The sequence below is a fragment of the Pelophylax lessonae genome (assembly GCF_965119305.1).
Source record: "Pelophylax lessonae genome assembly, chromosome: 2".
In the NCBI taxonomy this organism is placed as follows: Eukaryota; Metazoa; Chordata; class Amphibia; order Anura; family Ranidae; genus Pelophylax; species Pelophylax lessonae.
In genome coordinates this window covers 664,567,990-664,589,047 of record NC_138769.1, presented here as the reverse complement: position 1 = coordinate 664,589,047, position 21,058 = coordinate 664,567,990, and the positions used below count along the sequence as shown (strand labels likewise).

Sequence of the window (21,058 nt, the reverse complement as noted above, 5' to 3'; positions counted from 1 at the left end):
AACTTCTAATCTACGCGTTTCAACAGTGTACCTCTAACGTTCTCTGGGGTCACATGTTCTATCCGGTTGAGGTAAGGACTCTTTGCAGACCAGTCTAGTTCCTCCACCCAAACTCGCTCATCCATGTCTTTATGGACCTTGCTTTGTGCACTGGTGCGCAGTCATGTTGGAACAGGAAGGGGCCATCCCCAAATTGTTCCCACAAAGTTGGGAGCATGAAATGTCTTGGTATGCTAATGCCTTAAGAGTTACCTTCACTGGAACTAAAGGGCCATGCCCAACCCCTGAAAAACAATCCTACATCATAATTAGCCCTCCACCAAATGACCGAACAAAGTAAGGTCCATAAAGAGTTTGGGCTGGAGGATCTTGACTGGCCTGCACAGAGTCCTGACTCTTACCCAATAGAACACCTTTGGGATGAATTAGAGCGGAGACTGTGAGCCAGACCTTGTCCACATCAGTGCCTAAACTCACAAATGTGCCTTTGTAAGAATGTTCAAACATTACCATAGACCCACTCCTAAACCTTGTGGACAGCTTTCCCAGAGGAGTGTGGCTGTTATAGCTGCAAAGGGTGGGCCAACTCAATATTGAACCCTACGGACTAAGTCTGGGATGCCATTAATGCTCATGTGTGTGTAAAGGCAGGCGTCACAATACTTTGGGTAATATAGTGTATTTTTGAGTCAAGAAATCTACTTACCTTTGCTCAATTACAATGCCTATATGATATCCCACCTACAATGCATTTCTACTATTACCTACTGTAGCTTGTGATTAAGGCCCAACAGACTAGAGAGACCCTAAATTAATCACCAACACCTGTTTTCAATTAAATGCAGCAGTCCAGTTTCACAAAAGGCTTTATCTCAACATGCTATGCTATTGGGGGAGGTTTTGGAGAGATTTTCTAGCTCAGGGTTTGAGAAATGGGAGAAAGATGTGGGTGAAATGCCTGAACAACAATGGGAAGAGGCATTGGAATCCATACATCTATGTTTCTGGAACGTCGCCCAACCACTTTCTCAGTTTTATTTCCTATTGAGAGTATGTCACGCCCCACTTAAGTTCCACAATATGAGCGTACGCCCAGATCCTACATGTGCTTGATGGGGCCGATAAAAGGGGGACCTTTTTTTACACTTACATTGGCGGTGCCTGAAACAACATCGCTACTGGGAAACTATTGTAACTACATTTAACACTGCCTTCCAGATCACTGTCCCTTCTGACCCTAAACATTGAATACTTGGTATCCTAGAGGAAGCGATAACAGATGTTTAAATTAAAGAGGCAGTGTCTAGGGCCCTTTTCCAGGCACGTAGGCTTACGATTGCTCCATTGGACCTAGCAGATTTCCCAGACACATCGCAAATGTGGCTTGAGCTTATGGGTAGAACATAACGTTATGAGAAATTGATCCATCAACACTGGGATTACCCACTTAGATTTGAAAATCTATGGGGAAGCAGGCTGGCTACTCTAGGTCTGGCTCTGGTGGACCTGGTGATGAATAGACTATGGCTCTAAAATATCACTTTTCCTGGCTGTTGTGCACATGTCTTTGGTATATATGAGTGGGTAGGGGCTGCCCCCGTATTTACTGTTTGTTTTTATTTTTTTTCTGTTCAGACGGAAATGTGAGTACAGTGCCTGAAATTTGTAGTACTTGCTGTTTGGCGAGCGTGAACTCTCTGCTATTGTATTGTTATTAGATTGTATGATCTAATGTTATTTCAACAAAGACTTTTTTTCTGATTTTGTCCCGGGTCACACTTGTGCGATGCGGGAAGGCTGCGAATTCGCAGCCTGTTCCCGCATCGCAAACGCACATCTGGCAGTTCACACTGCCATATGCGATACGCAGGGGGTGTCAATTAAATGTTAACGACACCCCCAGTTTGATCGCATATCGCAGTGAGATCTGACAGTTCGCACAGGATCGGATCGCACAAGTGTGAACCACTGTGCGATCCGATCCTGATGCGGCTGAAAAAAAAGGTCATGTGCGACTTTTGTGCGGGTGCAGTGCGAATTTAGCCATACAAAGTGTATGGCTAAATTCGCACTGCACTTCCGATAGCATGTAATGAAGGAGCAGTGCGCTCCGATATTACATGCGATCGCCGCACACGCGGAAGCGTGAACAGGCACTATGACTGAAATCACACAAATGCGATGTGGGAACCAGCGCGATTCTACTGTGGGTTCCCTCAGCGCATCTCCCCCCCGCAGGCAGTTCACACTGCCCTTTGTTAACCTCTGCGGGTGTCAATACAAAGTTAATGACACCCCCAGTTTGGTTCGCAGTGTGAACTGTGAATTCGGACAGGAATCAGATCGCATGGGTGTGAACACCCATGTGATCTGATTCCAGTGCTGGAAAAAAAAGGTTCCTGCACTATTTTCGTGCAAATGGATGCAAGTTCAGCCACACAAACTGTATGCCTGAATTTGCATCACGCAAACATTGCATGTGATCTGCACAGCAATGTAATGCAAATCACATGCGAGGTCTGTGTTCGCAATAGTGTAAACCCAGGCTAAAAAAAAAAAAAAAAATGGTGCAATGTTTCCTGAGGGAGGTGGGGGAGATGAGGGGTTGAGGGTAAATTTGAGTAATGCCTGAACATATACCTTAATGTTTTATTTCTTCTTGCAGTTTTCCATTCTCTACATTCTGGCGTTTGTCGTGTGTATAGTTGGATTTATCATGTACTGCAGTACCTCCTCTTTCCGCGCTGATCCGCCACCCGATAGGACTAATGAAGGGGTTGAGAATGGCGGTATGAAACGGGAGGAGGCGTCACCTGAGTCTGTCACTCCTCTACATCCCTTACCAGAGTTCCACCCTGTAGACCGCCCGGACTAAGTATTGTCACTTTTTTGAAGAGTTTTGTATTCAGTTGGCCTTTTTGTAAATTTAAGGAGGAAGAACAAATATTTTTTGAGAAACCTTCTTTTTTTTTTTTTTTTTCTTTTTGGATTTCAACTTTCTCGAGGTGAACCGGAGCCAGTTTCTGTGTCCTTTTACCCAAAGAGCGTTGCTGAATCTTTACATTATGGTGGTTTTGTTCTCTCCTGCCAAATACAATCTGGATACAACTGGAGCACAAAAGTGATTTTTTTTTTTTGTTGAAGTACTGAATATTCACAAGGTTGCCTATTGGTTTTAAAAACCATAATTATGAAGATTGACAGCATCTCACCGGTGCAAATTTCTGAAATGAAAACTTTTGAATCTGCCTCACAGACACTAAATGAATTAAAAGCTGCACTACAGGATGAAAGCGTGATTCTGATTGGTTTCTATGAAGATCTATTGGTAACTGTAGCTTAGCCTGGTGACAGATGTCTGAAAAGACCAATACCTCAGATTTTGAATCTCCAGTTTTTTTTAAATGTAGAACTATGGTCAAACTAGAAAATCACATGTGATATAGGCTGTCCATACCAGTAAGACCAGGGACCCCTTGGAACATTTTATAAATACCTGATGATCCTGGTGGTAGAGCTGTTGGATATGCCCTTCTATTGATTGGGGTGACAACCCTTTTTCTTCAGCAGTGTAATAACTGCAGCATTGTTCCTTCGTTGGTTTTTTAGCTGCTGGTACTGTTGGTAGTCCTATCAGTGAATAGCTCTGCCCACAGCCCTTAAAGCCGGTTATAGACAGTTTGAATATCAGCCAGTTCAGCAGGGACTGGCTGAGATTTAAACTGTGTATGAGCAGGCTTATTGTACCCAAGTCGATCCATCGATCGACTTGGGTACTACCAGCATATCAGAATTCTTATGCGATTATTGCCAGTGGCTACTGCCGCTAGCAATAAACACTGTGTGTTCTGTTGGCAGGGACAGCTCCCCACTGTGGGAAGAAAATAATACCTCCGCGGGAGGGATTCCTCCATCAAACCTGACTGTGTTGATTTGGGAAACAAGCTATTTTTTTTTCTTGCATCCTGTGGTTGCAGAAAGAAAATGGCACCATCTATGGCCAGCTTTAGATTGACAGTACATCAATTAGCCCCTCCTTTCCACTTTCTAGCAATGCTGGAGAAATCCAATTTTCCATTTGCATTCACCATTAAAAGAGTTAAATATATTTCTTTAAAGATATTTAACATAATGAAAAATTTGCACTGAAAATGCCTGTTTATTACTTTATTATAAAAAATATGGGCTTTAGATGGACATATTTGGTTCTGTTTATATGCATTTTAAAGTATGTTGTACTCTCCTATTTTAATAGTACTATGCTAGCCAAACTTTAACCACATTCCCAGGAAAAAGCACAGATGCAATGATTGCACAATTTTTAATAGAACCTCCCTGGAGGAGGTGTTAAAGCAAATGCAGGTGGTGCCATTGTTGGGTTACCTAAGAAAATGCTAGATACCTGGCTGTCATACTGACCATTCGGCTTTAAACCTTTGAGCTACAGACTTGGAAACAAGTATGCGAATCAGGAAAGTCAGAGAAAAGACAGAAGCCCTTATTTATATTCTTGTTCTGCGTCAGTATCTCAGAGGTTTAGCATGACAGTCAGGCAACTAGCCTGGTCAACTATGGTCTACAATGTGTTTTTCTAATGACAGATTTGCTTATAATTGATTGCATTCTACCATTGCAACTTTTAAAGTCCATCTTTAGTCATTGAAGTTGTCGTGCTACACAGGGTGACAACACTGCAGCGGCTTTATTGCTAGCCATTCAACATGGTCACACTGCTTAAGGAAGGAGGATTAACTGGCAGGATCAGCAGGTATTTCTAAATGGAATTCAGCATCATATTGAAGTAGAATAGCACCATTTGGATTCATTGGTGGTGATATTTGAGCATTTTTTTTATTGTTGGGGAATAGTTGCACTTAGAAGCACTCTTGTAGCGTATGAAGAACCTACCTCTGTTTGTCTTTTAATCTAACTCACTAGTGAGAAGCTCAAAGTGGTCAGTATAACCTATACTCATTAGATGAGGAGTGCTGCTCATGATCCCTTTATAGCAAAATGTATGGCAGTAATTAGCTGATGGCTAACACCATCTTTTATATGAATTATGTGTCCAAGTGTTCCTGTAATGAATTTCAAAATAAAATGACTTCAGTTAATCTAGTCTTTCTAGCCTCCTTCTAAAGGCCCCGGGTCACACTGTTATGCAAATACCAACTTTTTCTTGGAAGGTGGCCTGTTGGCACTTGGCTTCCAAGCTGCAGCACCTCCTTATTGGTTGATGAGGCACCCTTAACATTGTGTAGGCAGTAGCAAGGCACTGGAGGAATCCAGCCAAAGCACAACCTTCCTACTGAAGTCACTATATACATAATTGGTTCGGCTTCAGGGGTCCTCTGATGTCTCCGAAGATAATTCAATGAATGTAGAGCCACCTCTGTAGTCAGTTTAAAGAAGAATTCCAGGTATGGATTTTTTTACATAACTACATTAGTTTAGCTTGAATCCCCCTAGAAGCTGAAAATCACTGTATTACTCCAGTGACCTCCACTAATATCTGTGGCTGCTCTCCTGCTGCATTGTGAACACAGGAGGTTATACTCAGCACGGACACCTTTCAGAGATTGCAAACATTGAGAAAACCAATGGCAAAGCATACTCTGAGTGGAAGAGGTGGAGAGTCGGAACGGTGATGTCACCGGACTTGGAAGCTAGTGGAGATCACTGTGCTAGTGATCTCCACTAGAAATCCAGCTTCTACAGGAATCCCACAGGTATGGCATATACATAGTTAAATTGTTCCAAGCTTGACCAATGTAACTATGTAAAAATATCCATACCTGGAAATCTTCTTTTAAAATCTCTTGATTCAGTATTCATATGCCGTACATTAAACAAAGCTTGGTCCATAATGGCCAAAACATTGTGTCTTTCAATATGTAAAATATAATTTAAAGGTACTTTTAATGGTTTCTCACAAATCATTAATAACCTTATTGTGAACTTGCTGACTGCCATTTAGTTGAGTTGCCGAAATGATGACCGTCTGCCTTTAAAGAGGTTGTAAACCCCTTTTTTTTTTTTTTTTTCTTTTTGACCCTGCAAGAGAAACACATAATGAGCTAGTATGCATCATATACTAGCTCATTATGAAAAACTTACCTTACAACGAGCCCCCGCCGTGCCGCCCGCTTAGCTGGATGACGGGCGACATGTCCAGTCGCCCGTCTTCCGGGATCGCGGCATCCGGCCATCTGATTGGCCGGAGCCGTGGTGACGTCACTCCTGCGCACGTGCGCGGGAGCCAACAGTCACGGCACGAGGCTCTGAAGAAACGGCACCAGCGGCCGTTCCTTCAGAGCGCCTGCGCCAGAACGTCACTGGATGCATCTAAGGTAAATATCTCCTAAACGGTGCATGTTTAGGAGATATTTACAGTACCTATAGGAAAGCCTTATTATAGGCTTACCTATAGGTACAACTTGCAGAGGAGGGTTTACTTCCTCTTTAACAGCTTGGAATCCATTTTTGGTGGCATGTTGAGGGGGGGGGGGGGGAGTAGTGTACAGTTGCACATTCATATGCAAACTCTTAGCACTGCTCATGGGAAATTAAACCAAAATCCCCCCTCCTAATAATTGTGGTAGATAATGGGATTTATTTAAAGCAGAGATCCAGTCATTTTTTTTTGTTTTTTAAGTCCGCAGCTACAGAAAGTGTAGCTGCTGACTTTTAATAAACAGCCACTCGTCTGTCCCACGATCCAGCGGTGTAATCACTCCAGCCATGGTCTCCCCGTTTCCTCCCTCGACATCTCTACTATTGTCTCCAGCTATGACAGCTTGCAGCTTCACAGCCGGGTGTGACTGGTAAGTCTTCTAGGACCTGTCAATGTGTCCCAGAAGACTTTGGGAAGGAGAACTTCCCCTCCCGATTGCCTAAAGCAACAGAAGTTGGAGTAGGTAACTGTCAAAAGCTCAGTTTCACAAACCAAAGTCGGGAAGGAGACCTTAAATTGGAAGTTCCACTTTTGGGTGGAACTCTGCTTTAATTGCAGTAAGGCTGGAATCGCACCACATGTGTTTGTATTTATTGATAACACATACTAAATGCACTTGAGTTGCAGTGCATTGACATGCTTCAAAATAAATTGGCTTTAATATGCGACTCTTTTTTTCTTTCAGCAGCATGAGACAAAATACTATTTCCCAAAACCTCTTTTAGGACCGCACCTAAGAGATCATGGCTTCTTTCACCAGGCAATAGGAAACACCTCACAAACAAAATCTTCAAAAGGAGGCTCCCACCCACTCTTCAGTTTTCGTGTTTCCGCCGGCCTGGCAGGAACACCTGTCGGGGAGCTATGATCTCTCAAGCCTTGTACACACGATGAGATTATCAGACAAATAATCATACATTTTTTTTATTGCATGCTAGTCTCATATCAAAAGTGAGTGAGTTACTCCACTTACAAAAATTCTTGTACAACTTTGGAAAGGGGGGGGGGGGGGGGGGTGTTGAATTGTTTTGCAATGTATTCTTTTGTTTCCGAGAATACGTAGTCTTGCTCTTACGATTTTTTTCGGATGAAAACTGTACTGATTAAATTATAAACTGTTGTTGTGTTTACGTACGTTAAAATTTCTATTTATTGACGGACACAGCTCCTAACTTTCTCAACCATTGGGTTATACTGCCTCCTACACAAGTAAGACACTAGGCAGGAAAAAAGTCTGGCTACGCCTATGGGCAGTCCCAGGGGGTATTTCTCTCTCTCTCTCAAAATTTTTCTCTTGGTGTTTTCCTGTGAGATCTACAATCAACTGGGAGACGGGCTGGATAATCTAGATCCATTGGTCACACCAGTCTGGCCAGCGAGCGCGCGCAGACCTCAGCTCCGCGCTAGGTCGGCCGCAACATAGCCCCACCGGATAGGGGCTGGCCTGCGAGTTAAAAGCCTCACGAGGTCACATACAGCCGGGTCTCGGCACGAGTTGTAAAGTTTCTCCTGGCAGACAGCCCCACATTTAGATAGCGAGGGGTTCTGTCTGGAGCGGTGCCCGTCTGGTTTCTGGTATGGTGAGTAGCTGCCCCCCTCTCCCCCAGGGGGTTTTGGGGTGGACCCCGGGTTTCCCTCTTTTCTGTCAGGCACCCCCCTTCATCTGTCTTCCCCATCCTACCCCCTTTCACTTATGCTGGAGCTGTGTGGGTGGTCTGGTCCACCTCCTGGGGTGGGGGCCGGGTGCTATGCTGCCGATGGGGGTGGGGGGATGCGCCGCCGCCGACCGGACAATCGGCTGTGCGGGGGAGGGTTGTGCGGCTGCCATTTTGCTGTAGACTGTGTGCTCAATGCACGATGGCCATGTTTGTGTAGTTTGGCAGCCATTTTGCGGTGGTTTGCCATTGAAAATAGTGGCGGACATGACTGTGGAGCCCTGTGGGTGGCGATTTTGGAATTGGGAGCCCCTCTTCATCCCCTTGTGCTGACTCCTGGCGCTGGTGGAAGCATTGATTGTGTCTGTGCATGAGACCTTAAAAGAGAAAGGACGCGGCTGTGATGGTGGCGCAGGTTCCCTTTTGGCACTCACAAGCCATCCAGAGTGGCAAAGGTGTTTCCTTTCCACGCCTATTTTTACAGAATTGCTGCTAAAGAGTGGGGGCGACCAAAGCGTCCCGTTGGGATCCCTAAGCGATTTGCTAGGCGATACCCTTATGAGGAGTACCTTTTTTTAAGGAAGTGGACTGTTCTACTGGTTTCCAGATTGAACAACCCCGGTCTTTAAGAGCTGGCTGACAAGAAGGTGGAGGGTGTGGCACGCTATATGCACACTTTGGCTGGTTTGGCACTGAGGCCAGTATTCACCATTGCCCTGGTGTCGCAAACTCTGAGTGGGCTAAGCTTTTACTCTGTGACCTGGAGGGAGAACAGCTCCCTCCTGCCTTTGCTGAGCTGGCGGACCAGCTGGTCCGGGGCTGCAGTTTATCTGTGATGCCTCTTTGGATGCGATTCCCCTAGTGGCTCGGCTCTCTTTTTCGGTAGTGGTCCTTTTGGCGTCTTTTGGCTCAAATGCCGGTCTGCGGACCAGACTTCTAAAAAGACCTTCACTGATCTCCTCCCCTTTGCAAGGAGATCGCCTGTTTGGAGCTACCCTAGATGACATCATCAAAGGTCTCACAGGGGAAAAGAGTACCTTTCTTCCGCAGGCTACTAAGGGCAAGGACCCTCACCTCTGCTCCTCAGGTCTTTACAAAAGTGTTAGCCCCGGTGCTAGCATTGTTACGACAACGGGGGATCGCTGTACTGGGCTAATTGAACGACAACCTTTTGCGAGCGGAGTCCCCTACTGCTCTGGTGGAAAACCTGGAAATCGCCATGAGAACTCTGAGGGAGTTCAGCTGGATTTAGAATTTTCAGAAGTCTGGTCTGGTTCCGTCCACAAAACTGGAAATCTGGGTCGGACTCTGGACTCGGCCTTAGCCAGAGTGCTCCTTCCTCTGGACAAACTCCAGAAATTGAAGGCTGCAATTAATCTCCTGCTGTCCAGCAGATGATCATCCCTCCTGACTTGCATGCGGGTGCTGGGTCTGAGGGTGTCTACCTTTTTGAGGCGGTTCCGTTTGCACCGTTCCATACAAGGTCCCTGCAAAGGGAGATTCTGGCCAAATGGGACAAGACTCAGCAGTCTCTGGACAGTCAGATCTGGCTGAGCCGGGGAACGAATAAGTCCCTGATATTGTGGCTTTGTTCTCCGGTTCTTCGGCTGGGCAAATCCTTCCTCCCCTTGTATTGGACAGTGGTTACCACAGATACCAGCCTGTCCGGCTGAGGAGGCGTCTTCTGCAAAAATTCTGCTAAGGGGCTCTGGACACTGGAAGGTTCCAGACTACCGATTAATGTCTTGGAGCTCCGTGCAATCAGACTGTGCCTGGACCATTGGACGGATCGTTTTCAGGGATGTCCAGTGCGCATTCAATCGAACAATGCCACGGCCGTGGCTTGTGTCAATCACCAGGGGGACATAAGAAGTGTCCTGGCGGCTCTGGAGGTAGCCGGCATTCTAAGGTGGGCAGAACAGTTAGTTCCAGCACTCTATGCCGTACACATTCCCGGGGTGGAAAACTGTCAGGTGGATTACCTCAGTCGGCAGGTGTTGGACCAAGGGGAGAGTGGTCCCTTCATCTGGAGGTGTCTCATCAGTTGTGTCTCCGGTGGGACATCCCGGAGGTGGATCTATTGGCATCTTGGCTCAACAGAAAGATGCAGAGGTTTGTGGCTCAGTCACGGGATCCTCTAGCGGATGCCACAGACACGCTGGTGGCCCCATGGGGTGAGTATCATTTCATTTACGCCTTCCCTCCTCTCAAGCTTTTGCCAAGACTTCTACGCAGGATCGAGGCAGAAGGGATTCCGGTCATCTTGGTGGTTCCGAACTGGCCTCAACGGGCTTGGTACGCCCATCTGGTACGGCTGGTCACCGACTTTCCTTGGAAGCTTCCTCTCAGGGAGGATCTGCTGTCCCAAGGACTAATCCTTCATTCTGCTTTACAGTCACTGGCTTTGACGGCTTGGCTGTTGAACGCCAGGTGCTGATGGATAGAGGTTTGTCTCCGTCTGGGATTCCAACACTGTTAAAAGCTAGGAAACCTACTTCTAGGAAGATCTACAATTGTATGTGGAAGTCATACATCGCGTGGTGTGAGTCTCTTGGGGTTCATCCTCGCTCTTTCTCGGTGGCTCAGATCTTGACCTTCCTTCAAGCGGGGATTGAGCCTTAGTGGTCGTCTTTCAACGGCCCTTGGCCACATACTCCCTGGTGCGTATTTTTCTTCAGGGAATTAGGCACTTGGCCCCTCCAGTGAGGTCTCCGTTGCCACCTTGGGACCTCAATTTAGTGCTCTCAGTCCTCCAGAAGCCTCCTTTTGAGAATCTTCGAGAGATTCTCCTGCTTACGCTGTCCCAAAAGGTGGCTTTTTTGGTGACTATGACCTCTGCTCGCAGGGTGTTGGAATTAGTGGCGTTATCTTGTCGTTCACCTTACTTGGTGGTTCAAAGAGATAAGGTGGTTCTTCGTCCCTGTCCGTCGTTCATTCAAATGGAAATAAGAGACAACCTTAGGAAGGAAGACATTGTGTTTCCTTCCCTGTGTCCCAGACCAAAACACCCAAAGGAAATTGCTTTGCATGCCTTGGATGTGGTCCAGGAGATTAGAGTGTACCTGTCAGCTACGGAGTCCTTTAGGAAATCGGACTCACTATTTTTGCTTACAGGTGGGCCTCATCCGCTTCCTCTGCAACCATTTCCAGATGGATCAGACAGACGGTGATTCAGGCCTATTCCATCAAGAGTCAGGTTCCTCCTTTCCCTGTCAAAGCACACTCTACTCGGGTGTTCAGTTCCTCCTGGGCCTTCCGTCATCAGGCGTCAGTGACGCAGGTTTGCAAGGTGGCCACTTGGTCGTCGATGCACGCTTTCACAAAGTTCTATAAAGTGGATGCTTCCTTTTGGCCACAAGATTTTGCAGACTGATCCTCTTTGAGGGTGAATTGTTTTTTTTCATATGAGCTCCAGTTGTTTTGGTTAAGCTCCTGTTTACCTGGCTGGCAATAGTTAGCCTTAGGAATTTATTTTTTGCTGTTCTCACCCCTCATGTTTAACACTGCTTTGGGACGTCCCAATGGTTAAGAAGATCAGGAGCTGCGTCTGTCGGTGAACAAAAGAGAAAATGGGATTTTTGACTTACCATAAAATCCATTTCTCTGATGATCATTGACGAACACAGCACCCACCCCTCTGTGGAGTTGTAATTCTTCTGACACTGCTTGTAACAAAACGGAATTCCATTTAGCAGAGAGAGGGAGTATACCCCTTGGGACTGCCCATAGGCGTAGCCACTTTTTTTTTTGCCTAGTGTCCTACTTGTGTAGGTGGCAGTATAACCCAATGGTTAAGAAGATCAGGAGCTGTGTCCGTCAATGAACATCAGAGAAATGGATTTTACAGTATGTCGAAAATCCCATTTTCAAAGCACGCACCTTCTTCAGTTTTTGTCATCCGAAAAGTTGGATTCGGCTGTCGAAAGCACTATACTAATGATCCGCTAATCGTCCGATCGCTCATCGTACAAAATTTTACTTCCGATTTTCTTAGTGTGTACGGCCTTTAGGGCTGTCCTGGAGACGTTTTGTTTTCTAACATGTAAGCCCAACAAATGTGGTGTGAATGGGCCCAAAAATTAGATTTTTTCAGTGAACCCCCCCACTCACCCACTCTGCAGAGTTGGGGGGGGGGGGAGAGCACAATTACAAAGCAAAGCAACTCTAGAGTGCAAATTTAAGGGAATGTATAATGTCTAAATCAAAAACGCGTGTGGCTGATTTAAAGAGCCCCTATCACCAGCTTTAAAAATTGCAGGAAAAACCACTGAAATATCAAGCATTTTACATGCAGTGTATTTCCTTTCCATAACTTTATTTTTATTCATTTGCAATGTGCCTTTTGAACTTGCAAGAAAGTTTGACTACTTCTGGAAGAGTCCATTCCCACCGCACCAGCCCCCTTGCACATCATATCCCTCTCTTCTTCTGCTAGTAATTACTGTCTGTGCTGTCCCAGCTTTCCAACCCTCTCCCTACATAGCTTTTTATGTAGTAGTTAGGGGAGAAGTGAATGATAATACTTGAGTGACAGCTCTGTGGCATGGTGGCCCCCCAGCAGCAATTTCAGGTCTTTTGGAGAGGCTTTCGCATATAAATAACATGTATGTTAAATACACATCTAATCTTGTGGGAAGATTTGTTTGAAGCAAATGGTCTGCCAACTTGTTCTTTTAAATCGGTTTGCCTAATCTGACCAAACTTCAAAAAGTGATTTGTAAAAATACCTTTCTATGGCCAGTGGAAGGAGCTGATGATCACTGGAAATAAATACTTATTTACTATAAATGTTGACTCAATCTAATGGCCATAATAAAGTATTTTGCCCTCATTTGCGGAATGAATAGCTGAATACTTTTTTTTTTTTTTTATTATTATTATTATATATAAATACACCCCTTAAAGCGGAATTGTATCTTTTTGACATACTTTACATAGTACGTTTGGGCCAGCTTGGTAGGTAGGTTGCCCTTTCTCCACAGAGATAGTGAGCCATGTGTTCATCCCTGTTTCACATGCTGCAGTTGCTGTGCAGCTGCCAGTCCTGGGAATAAAAAATAAAAGTAGTCGTAGCAGTGTTCCTGCTCTTTTAAAGGTTTTTATAGAACATGCTTGTATATTCACTCTATTACGGAGACGGTTAGGAATCATCCTTTTTATGTAAATGGTTTTATTTGCCAAACCACCTAACTGTGACTGTTCCAAAATCCATTCCTTGAATACAAGAGTATGTCCTGTGTCAGCAGTCATTTGTGTACTGGTTTTAATTTTTTTTATTTGCAGCTATAATGTGCATTGTAATGAAGGCTAAAAATAATCTGTAATGCTTTATAATTTGTATAAAGAATCAAAATGCCTTAGCATTTTACAAACTGTGGCCAGTCATCAGTACTAGCTTAGCAAAACCTAAGCCTTATCTGGGTGTCTTTGTACCCAACATCTACACGTCCGTGATACAGGTCTGCCCCGTAGCAGTTTTACTGCTACAGGGCAGCGCAGGATCGTGTGTGTGTGTATAGGATATGATCCGTCACTCCTGGGTAGGGCACGCACATGCACGGCGCCTCGCTCCTGCTGTGTGGGAGCCCAGCAGCGAGTACTGCGGACTCAATGTCCATCGGCACCCGCTGACGTATTAGCAGAGAGGCAGAATGGCAGTCTATGTAAACAAGGCAGATTGCCATTTTGTCAGTAGGGAAGGCATGGATCCTGTGTTCCTGCAAAGCAGGGACATGGATTTATACCTTCCTAAAGTAAAAGCACCTCCCACAGTTTAGAGAAACACAGGCTAGGCACACATTTAACCCTTTGATCGCCCCTGATGTTCAAGGGTAACTCCACTTTCGTAGGGAAAAGAAATGGCAAATAAAGGAAAAATAATATAGCGACACAAGTCATATTGTAATTGAATGTTATTAAAAATGACCTTTCCTTTGTAATCTGCAGCTCTGTAATTTTCTGCAAAATGCGATATGGCTTCCTGGAGGTGTTCTGTACACAGAATGTATATAGAACATCCCCCCAGAAACATAATTTCCTGCTTGTGTGATTGGCTCACCAATTTTCCCAAAAGCCTGCCTAAGATGTGAGTCAGATATCAGGCATCCCCTACAACAAGAAATGTAATTTTTGGTGAGATATTTCCAATAGGAAATCACGTCTAAAGGGATGCAGGCCCAGCAGTTTTCTTCATTATTGCCCTGCAGGTGCACAGTTGATGGATAATTAAGAAAACACTCCCATTAGACTCACTTTCCCTACATGGATACAGAATCTGGAACAAAAAATGTTAAAATCCTTGCAATGTGCAGAGATCACCCATGGGGAATGTTTTTTTTTTTTTTTTTTTTTTTCTCCCCTCAACATAAGTGAAGTTGGGCTTTATTCCCTTCCCAGCCAGTGTCATTAGTACAGTGACAGTGCATATTTTTTAGCACCGATCACTGTAATAATGTCACTGGTCCACAAAAAGTGTCAACGTCCAAATATACGCCTATTGGGATTTTTTTTTTTTTTTTTTACCAAAAACATGTTGCAGAATACATATTGGCCTAAATGTATTAGGAAATTTGATTTCCGTAAAAAAAAAAAAAAAAATCTTATTGGATATGTTGTATAGCAGAAAGTAAAAAATTTTTTTTTTTTTTTTTTTTTTTGTAAAGTTATTGGTCTTTTTTTGTTTATAGTGCAGAGTAAGAAAACACTCAATGGTGATCAAATACCACTAAAAGAAAGCACTATTTCTGGGGAAAAAGGGACATACATTTTATTTGGGTACATAGTCGCACGCACGCCATATCGCAAAAAAATGGCTTGGTCATGAAGGAGGGTAAATCTTCCGAAGGTCAAGTGGTTAAACCCGGCCATAGACGGTTTGATTTTAAACCATGTACGGCAAGCTGAATGTACCAAAGTTGATTGATCGATCAGCTTGGATACAACCAGCCTGCCGGATTTTAAAGCGGAGTTCCACCCAAAAGTGGAACTTCCGCTTTAAATAGTCCTAACCCCCTGACATGCCACATTTGGCATGTCATTTTTTTTGGGGGGGGGGGGGGGGAGCGGGTACCTAGTTTTGACAGGTACCCGCTCCCACTTCCGCTCGGAGCGCCGCGGCGCCCTGAGTGGAAGTTCTCTCTCTCTCCCTCCCTGCAATCTTCTGGGACATGTCAGAGGTCCCAGAAGATTGCCGGCCAATCACGACGCATAGCGCAACTCGCGCATGCGCAGTGCGTACCCGGCTGTGAAGCCGCAAACTGTCACAGCCGGGTGCCCACATCAGTGATGCCGGCGCCGCAGAGCAGAGAGGGAGAAGACGGCGCATCGCTGGACCGTGGGACAGGTGAGTGTGCGGTTAGGCTGGAACTCCGCTTTAAATGCGATTATTGCTAGCGGCTGTTATATCCGCTAGCAGTAATCACTGTCTTTTCCTGGCTGAAAGGGATTCCCCTGTCAACACTGGTTTCAGGAAAGACATTTGCTCTGTCTGTGGCTGGCCTAACTGTACAGGCTACTCTCTGGTGTCCAACAGAGTTTACGTCTAACCAGGTCATTGTTCAAAAATAGGTATTAATCTACGTTTTTTTCTCCCTCTGACTCAAGCTAGTTACACACTGGCCAAATTGTAGTGTTAAAGAAAGAACTGGATTAGCTGCTTTGGAAAAGTTCCATCCATTGTTTTTTGAAATGGCGGCTCAGTGCTCTGGTTAGTTGAAAGGATAAATTCTGAAGAATGCTTGGTTTTTCTACGTGGTGATGGTATGGAGTCGCCCTATGTGATTGTACAGCCCATACAGATGTAGGGGTCCCAGGTGTCCCAAAGGGCCCAATCCTGAGGGATGCCGAGGGGCTCCAAGTTGGCACCTCCCATTTTGTCCCCCCCCCCAACACTGTCAACTAGTCCCCATTCCCACTGGTGCCACCCGCTGCACTAGCTCCTGACTCCCATCCTGCCTCTGGCCACCGCTGTCAAAAGTATTGGTTGCTAGGACCGCCTGGCATCCTAGCAGCCAATCATATGCATTCACAGGCTACCGCAGAGCAGGAGGATGTAACCTGGTGGTAAGGCCCAGGGCCATCTTACCGAATGGGCATGCTGAGGGGCTCTACCTGCCCAGCGACCCAACCCCAGCCAAGCATTAGTTCCGATTCCCTTGTGCATCCCGCCGCCAAACTTAGCAGGTGGCTGAGCTGCTGTCAGGCTACTTGGACTGTGGAGGGGATCCCACAACTGCAGGAATGCCTGTCCGCCTCCACGGGAACAGGCGCACACACAGGACAGTCGAGTCTGACTCCCGTCCATGTGTGTGTTCACCGGACCCAGCCGTCGAACTTGGAAGCTGTCATTAGCCTGGCACTGCTGTACCAATAAAAATCGCCTTATCGATAATTTGCATTTTTATTCTCGTGGGTGATTGTGTAGGCAGGGCCCTAGTGCACTGCATTGCCCGGGGCCCTTTAACCGCTTGCCGACTGCTCACAGTATATTTACTGTGGCAGTCAGCCCCTCACAGGCAGAGTGACGTTAATTAAAGTCACTAGCCTGGGAGAGTCTGGGGAGCGAGCGCGCGCCACCGGAGCCGTGCTCCCGCGCGGTCACGGATACCCCCCCCCCCCCCGCGCGTGTGACCGGCGGATCCAATGTCCGCCGGTCACTCGGCGATCGTCGGGGGAGAGGGAGAAAGTCAGACGGCTTGTGTAAACAAGCCACCTGTCATTCTCCTCGGTGTAAAAACACTGATCACACGGTTCTACTATGTAGAACCGTTGATCAGTGTCCTTACACCTCAAGTCACAGCCAATCAGTAAGAATCACGCCCCTAGGGACACACACAGCCCCTCCCTCTCAAATAAAGTTAAACCCTTCGCTACCAGTGTATTTTTACAGTAACATTGCATATTTGTAGCACTGATTACTGTAGTAATGTCACTGGTAACCCCAAAAGTGTCAAAAATGTCAGTCAAGGGTCCGATCTGTCTGCCGCAATGTCACAGTACCGCAAAAAAAAAATCGCAGATCGCCGCCATTACGCGTTAAAAAAAAACAACAAAAATGACAAAAATCTTTCCCTTTGTTAGTAAACGCGATAACTTTTGCGCAAACCAATAAAAATACGCTTTTTGCGATTTTTTTTTTTTTTTTTTTTTTTTTTTTTTTTTTTTTTTTTTACCAAACATATGTAGCATAAAACAAATTGGCCGAAAATGTTAAAAAATTTTGATTTTTACATTTTTTTTTTTGGGGAATTTCATATAAAAAAATGTGAAAAATATTATTTTTGCAAAATTTACGCTATTTTTTGTTTATAGCTCAAAAAGTAAAAATCGCACAGGTGATCAAATACCACCAAAAGAAAGCTCTGTTTGTGGGAAAAAAAGGACGTCAAATTTGTTTAGGCACAGCGTCGCACGACCGCGCAATTGTCCGTTAAAGTCACGCAGTGCCGAATCGCAAAATACCCCCTGGTCGTTTAGCAGCCAAATCCTCTGGGGCTTAAGTGGTTAATGCTCATAACCACTTGCCTACAGTGCACTTTCACCCCCTTCCTATCCAGACCAATTTTCAGCTTTCAGCTCTCTCACGCTTTGAATGACAATTGCGCGGTCATGCTACACTGTACCCATATGAAATTTTTATCATTTTTTTTCACACAAATAGAGCTTTCTTTTGGTGGTATTTAATCACCTCTGGGTTTTTTATTTCTTACAAAAAAAAATGAAAAAAGTCAGAAAATTTTGAAGTTTTTCTTATTTTCTGTGAGTAACAAATAAAATTTATTTAAAATAAATACATTTTTCTCCTTCACTGATGTGCGCTGATGAGGCGGCACTGATAGGCTGCACTGATGGGCACTGATGAGGTGGCACTGATATGCCGCACTGATAGGCGGCACTGATGAACACTGATAGGCGGCACTGATGAGCACTGAGAGGTGGCACTGAGAGACGGCACTGACGGGCGGCACTGATGGGCACTGAGAGGTGGCACGGATGGACACTGATGGGTGGCACTGATGGACACTGACGGGTGGCACTGATGAGCAGCACCATCAGTGCCCACACTCAGTGCCCATAGTGCTGCCAGTCAGTGCTCATCAGTGCCTAAATGAGCAGGCACTGATGGGCACTGACTGGCAGCACTATGGGCACTGATTGTGGGCACTGATGGCAGGCACTGATGGTGGGCAGTTATAGCAGTTTATTTCAATTTGTGTAATCAGGGCACTTGTGATCAGTGCCCTGATTACATTTCTCTGTGTCCCCTATGAGGAGGAGCCGCTGATCGGCTCTCCTCGGCTCACACGCTGACAGTGTGAGCCGAGGAGAGCCGAATAACGGCACTTCCTCATTTACCTATGACCGGCTGTGATTGGACACAGCCGATCACATGGGTAAAGAGTCATGTCATTGACTCTTTACCGAGATCGGGATTGCGCCGTGTCCTAGCAACACGGCGTGGTCACGATCGCCGCTTCACGCGCCCCCGGGGGCGCGTGAGAGAGGCTGTTCTGGTGCCCTGTCATATGACGGTGCCCCAGGATAATAGGTACACCGCTCCGCTGTCATTTGACGGCGGGTGGGTAGTAAGCGGTTAAGATGGCACTGGTCAGGCCTTGGGGGCCCAGGCCTAAATCTGTGTAAGGGGCCCCAAAATTTCTGATGGCTGCCCTGGCTGTAGATATACTATGCCAGGGGTCTCCAAACTTTCTAAACAAAGGTCCAGTTCACTGCCCTTTAGACCTTAGGGGAGTGGCACATGGGAGTAGAAAATGGAATATAGAATAATTCCCCATTGATGGTGTTGGTGAGAAGAAGAATTGGTGGGAATAAATAATGGGTAATATCTTAGGTGTCAGTGGGAGAAATGGTGTCCCAAGGGCTGGATAAAGCAAGCAAAGGGCAGCAGTTTGGAGACCACTGTACTATATATTAGCAGGGTTTCCTGAAACTGGAAATTTTATTAACCACTTCAGCTCCGGAAGGTTTACCCCCCTTTTAATGACCAGGCCATTTGTGCGATATGGCGCTGCATTACTATAACTGACAATTGTGCGGTCGTGCAAAGCTGTACCCAAAAAAAATGTCAGTCCTTTTTCCCACAAATAGAGCTTTCTTTTTGTAGTATTTGATCACCTCTGCGGTTTTTATTTTTTGTGCTATAGACAAAAACAAAAAAAATCCCAATAAGCATATATTGATTGGTTTGCGCAAAAATTATTGTGTCTACAAACTATGGAATATATTTTTGGAATTATTTATTGATTTTTTACTAGTAATGGCGGCCATCACCTATGGACGGCCTATAGCAAGACTGCTATATTGTGGCAGACAAATCGGATACCTAACTGACACTTTGACACTTTTTGGGGACCACTGGCACTAATACAGTGATCAGTGCTAAAAAGAATATGCACTGTTACTGTACCAATGACACTTTCAGGGAAGTGGTTAACATCAGGGGCGATCAAAGGGTTTTAATGTGTTCCTAGGGAGTGCTTGCTAACTATGTGTGAGGCGCTTGTACTGTGGGAAGGCAGAGATCTGTGTTCCTGCTTAGCAGGAATACAGGATCACAGCCTTCCCTTGTCCCAGAACAGCGATCTGCCTTGTTTACATAGGCAGATCGCCGTTCTGCCTGTCTCCCGAACGATCGGCAGGTCCTGGTGAACAATGCGTCTGCCGGACCTGCTGATTGGCTCCCACTGTGTCCAAATACAGCAGGAGCAGGTTGCCTCAGACCCAGAAGTGCAGTCAGGTACAGGTACATGATTCGGCCCAGAGCGGCCACCCTCCTGCAGTAAATGTACGTGGAGTTGTTGGCATCTGGTTAAAGGGTAAAAAGAAAAAAAAAAAAAAAAAGACTGTCCTAGAAAAAAGAAGCGGAGCCCAAGAGATTCTCATTCATCTCCTGATGAGGCAAGTATCAAAATCTGTTTGTTCTGGTCTTTTTATCAGTGCCTTTTTTCTTTATTCTGTACAGGGATTTTCTCCTTTTTATCTCAATACAACTGTAAGTGATTCTAAAGTACCCTTTAGGTACCCCATGCACGTGGAAAATTGATTGAGCGATAGAATTTCCAAATTGTATTTTTTGTTGAAATCGCAAAGCAATCGCTTTATTGCCCAGTCAGCTTCACCATTGACTGAATTCTGGTGGTCAGTGAATCTCTTGGAAGGCAGATTTTGTTTTCAGGAATTGTTAATTAAGCTTGCTGTTCCCGGTGGTTTTGTAGTAGCCATAAGTTGCTGAATGAAATGTTTTGCAAGGATTGGGTCATGTAAGGCTATTCTGAAGATTTTAATGCACTAGAATGTTTTTTTTGTGTTTACAGCCATTTTCTACCAGCTTTCAGTAAAATAGCAATCAGTCATGACAACCTAAAACCAACAGTTTCTATTGAAACCGAAATGCTTCCTGACATTTTTTTTTTTTTTTTTGTGATCAAAAGCTTATTGAAACTGAAAAAAACTGGAAAATGCCAAAAAGTTGCCTAGTGAGTGACCAGCCAAAAGGGCAGTAGTAAGAGATGCAAATGGTCGTGAGTTTATTAACATATAGAGATTTTCAGACCTACAATGTGGTCGATAATTCCTTGATCCTTGACTTATCTCATTGAGAAGTTCTTAACCACTTAAGCCCCGGAGGATTTGGCTGCTAAACGACCAGGGGGTATTTTGCGATTCGGCACTGCGTGATTTTAACGGACAATTGCGCGGTCGTGCGACGCTGTACCTAAACGAATTTGGCATCCTTTTTTTCCCACAAACAGAGCTTTCTTTTGGCGGTATTTGATCACCTGTGCGATTTTTTGATCACGCGCTATAAACAAAAAAAGAGCGTCAATTTTGCAAAAATAGCAATATTTTTCCCTTTGTTTATATATGAAATTCCCCCCAAAAAAAATGTAAAAATCATAATTTAACATTTTCGGCCAATTTGTTTTATGCT

General features: G+C 45.1%; 1 protein-coding gene across 1 annotated transcript in view; it reads left to right on the top strand.

Annotated features, from left to right (window-relative positions):
* Positions 1-2,903, top strand: part of SLC35F2 (solute carrier family 35 member F2) — a gene marked incomplete at its 5' end in the record, with an annotated part of 48,370 nt that extends 45,467 nt beyond the window's left edge. Inside the window, one exon of the mRNA XM_082248397.1 lies at positions 2,666-2,903. Within this exon, the coding sequence (XP_082104523.1) occupies positions 2,666-2,875 (210 nt within the window). The 3' untranslated portion in view covers positions 2,876-2,903. The remainder of the gene's footprint in view (positions 1-2,665) is intronic.
* Positions 2,904-21,058: the final 18,155 nt, after the last annotated feature.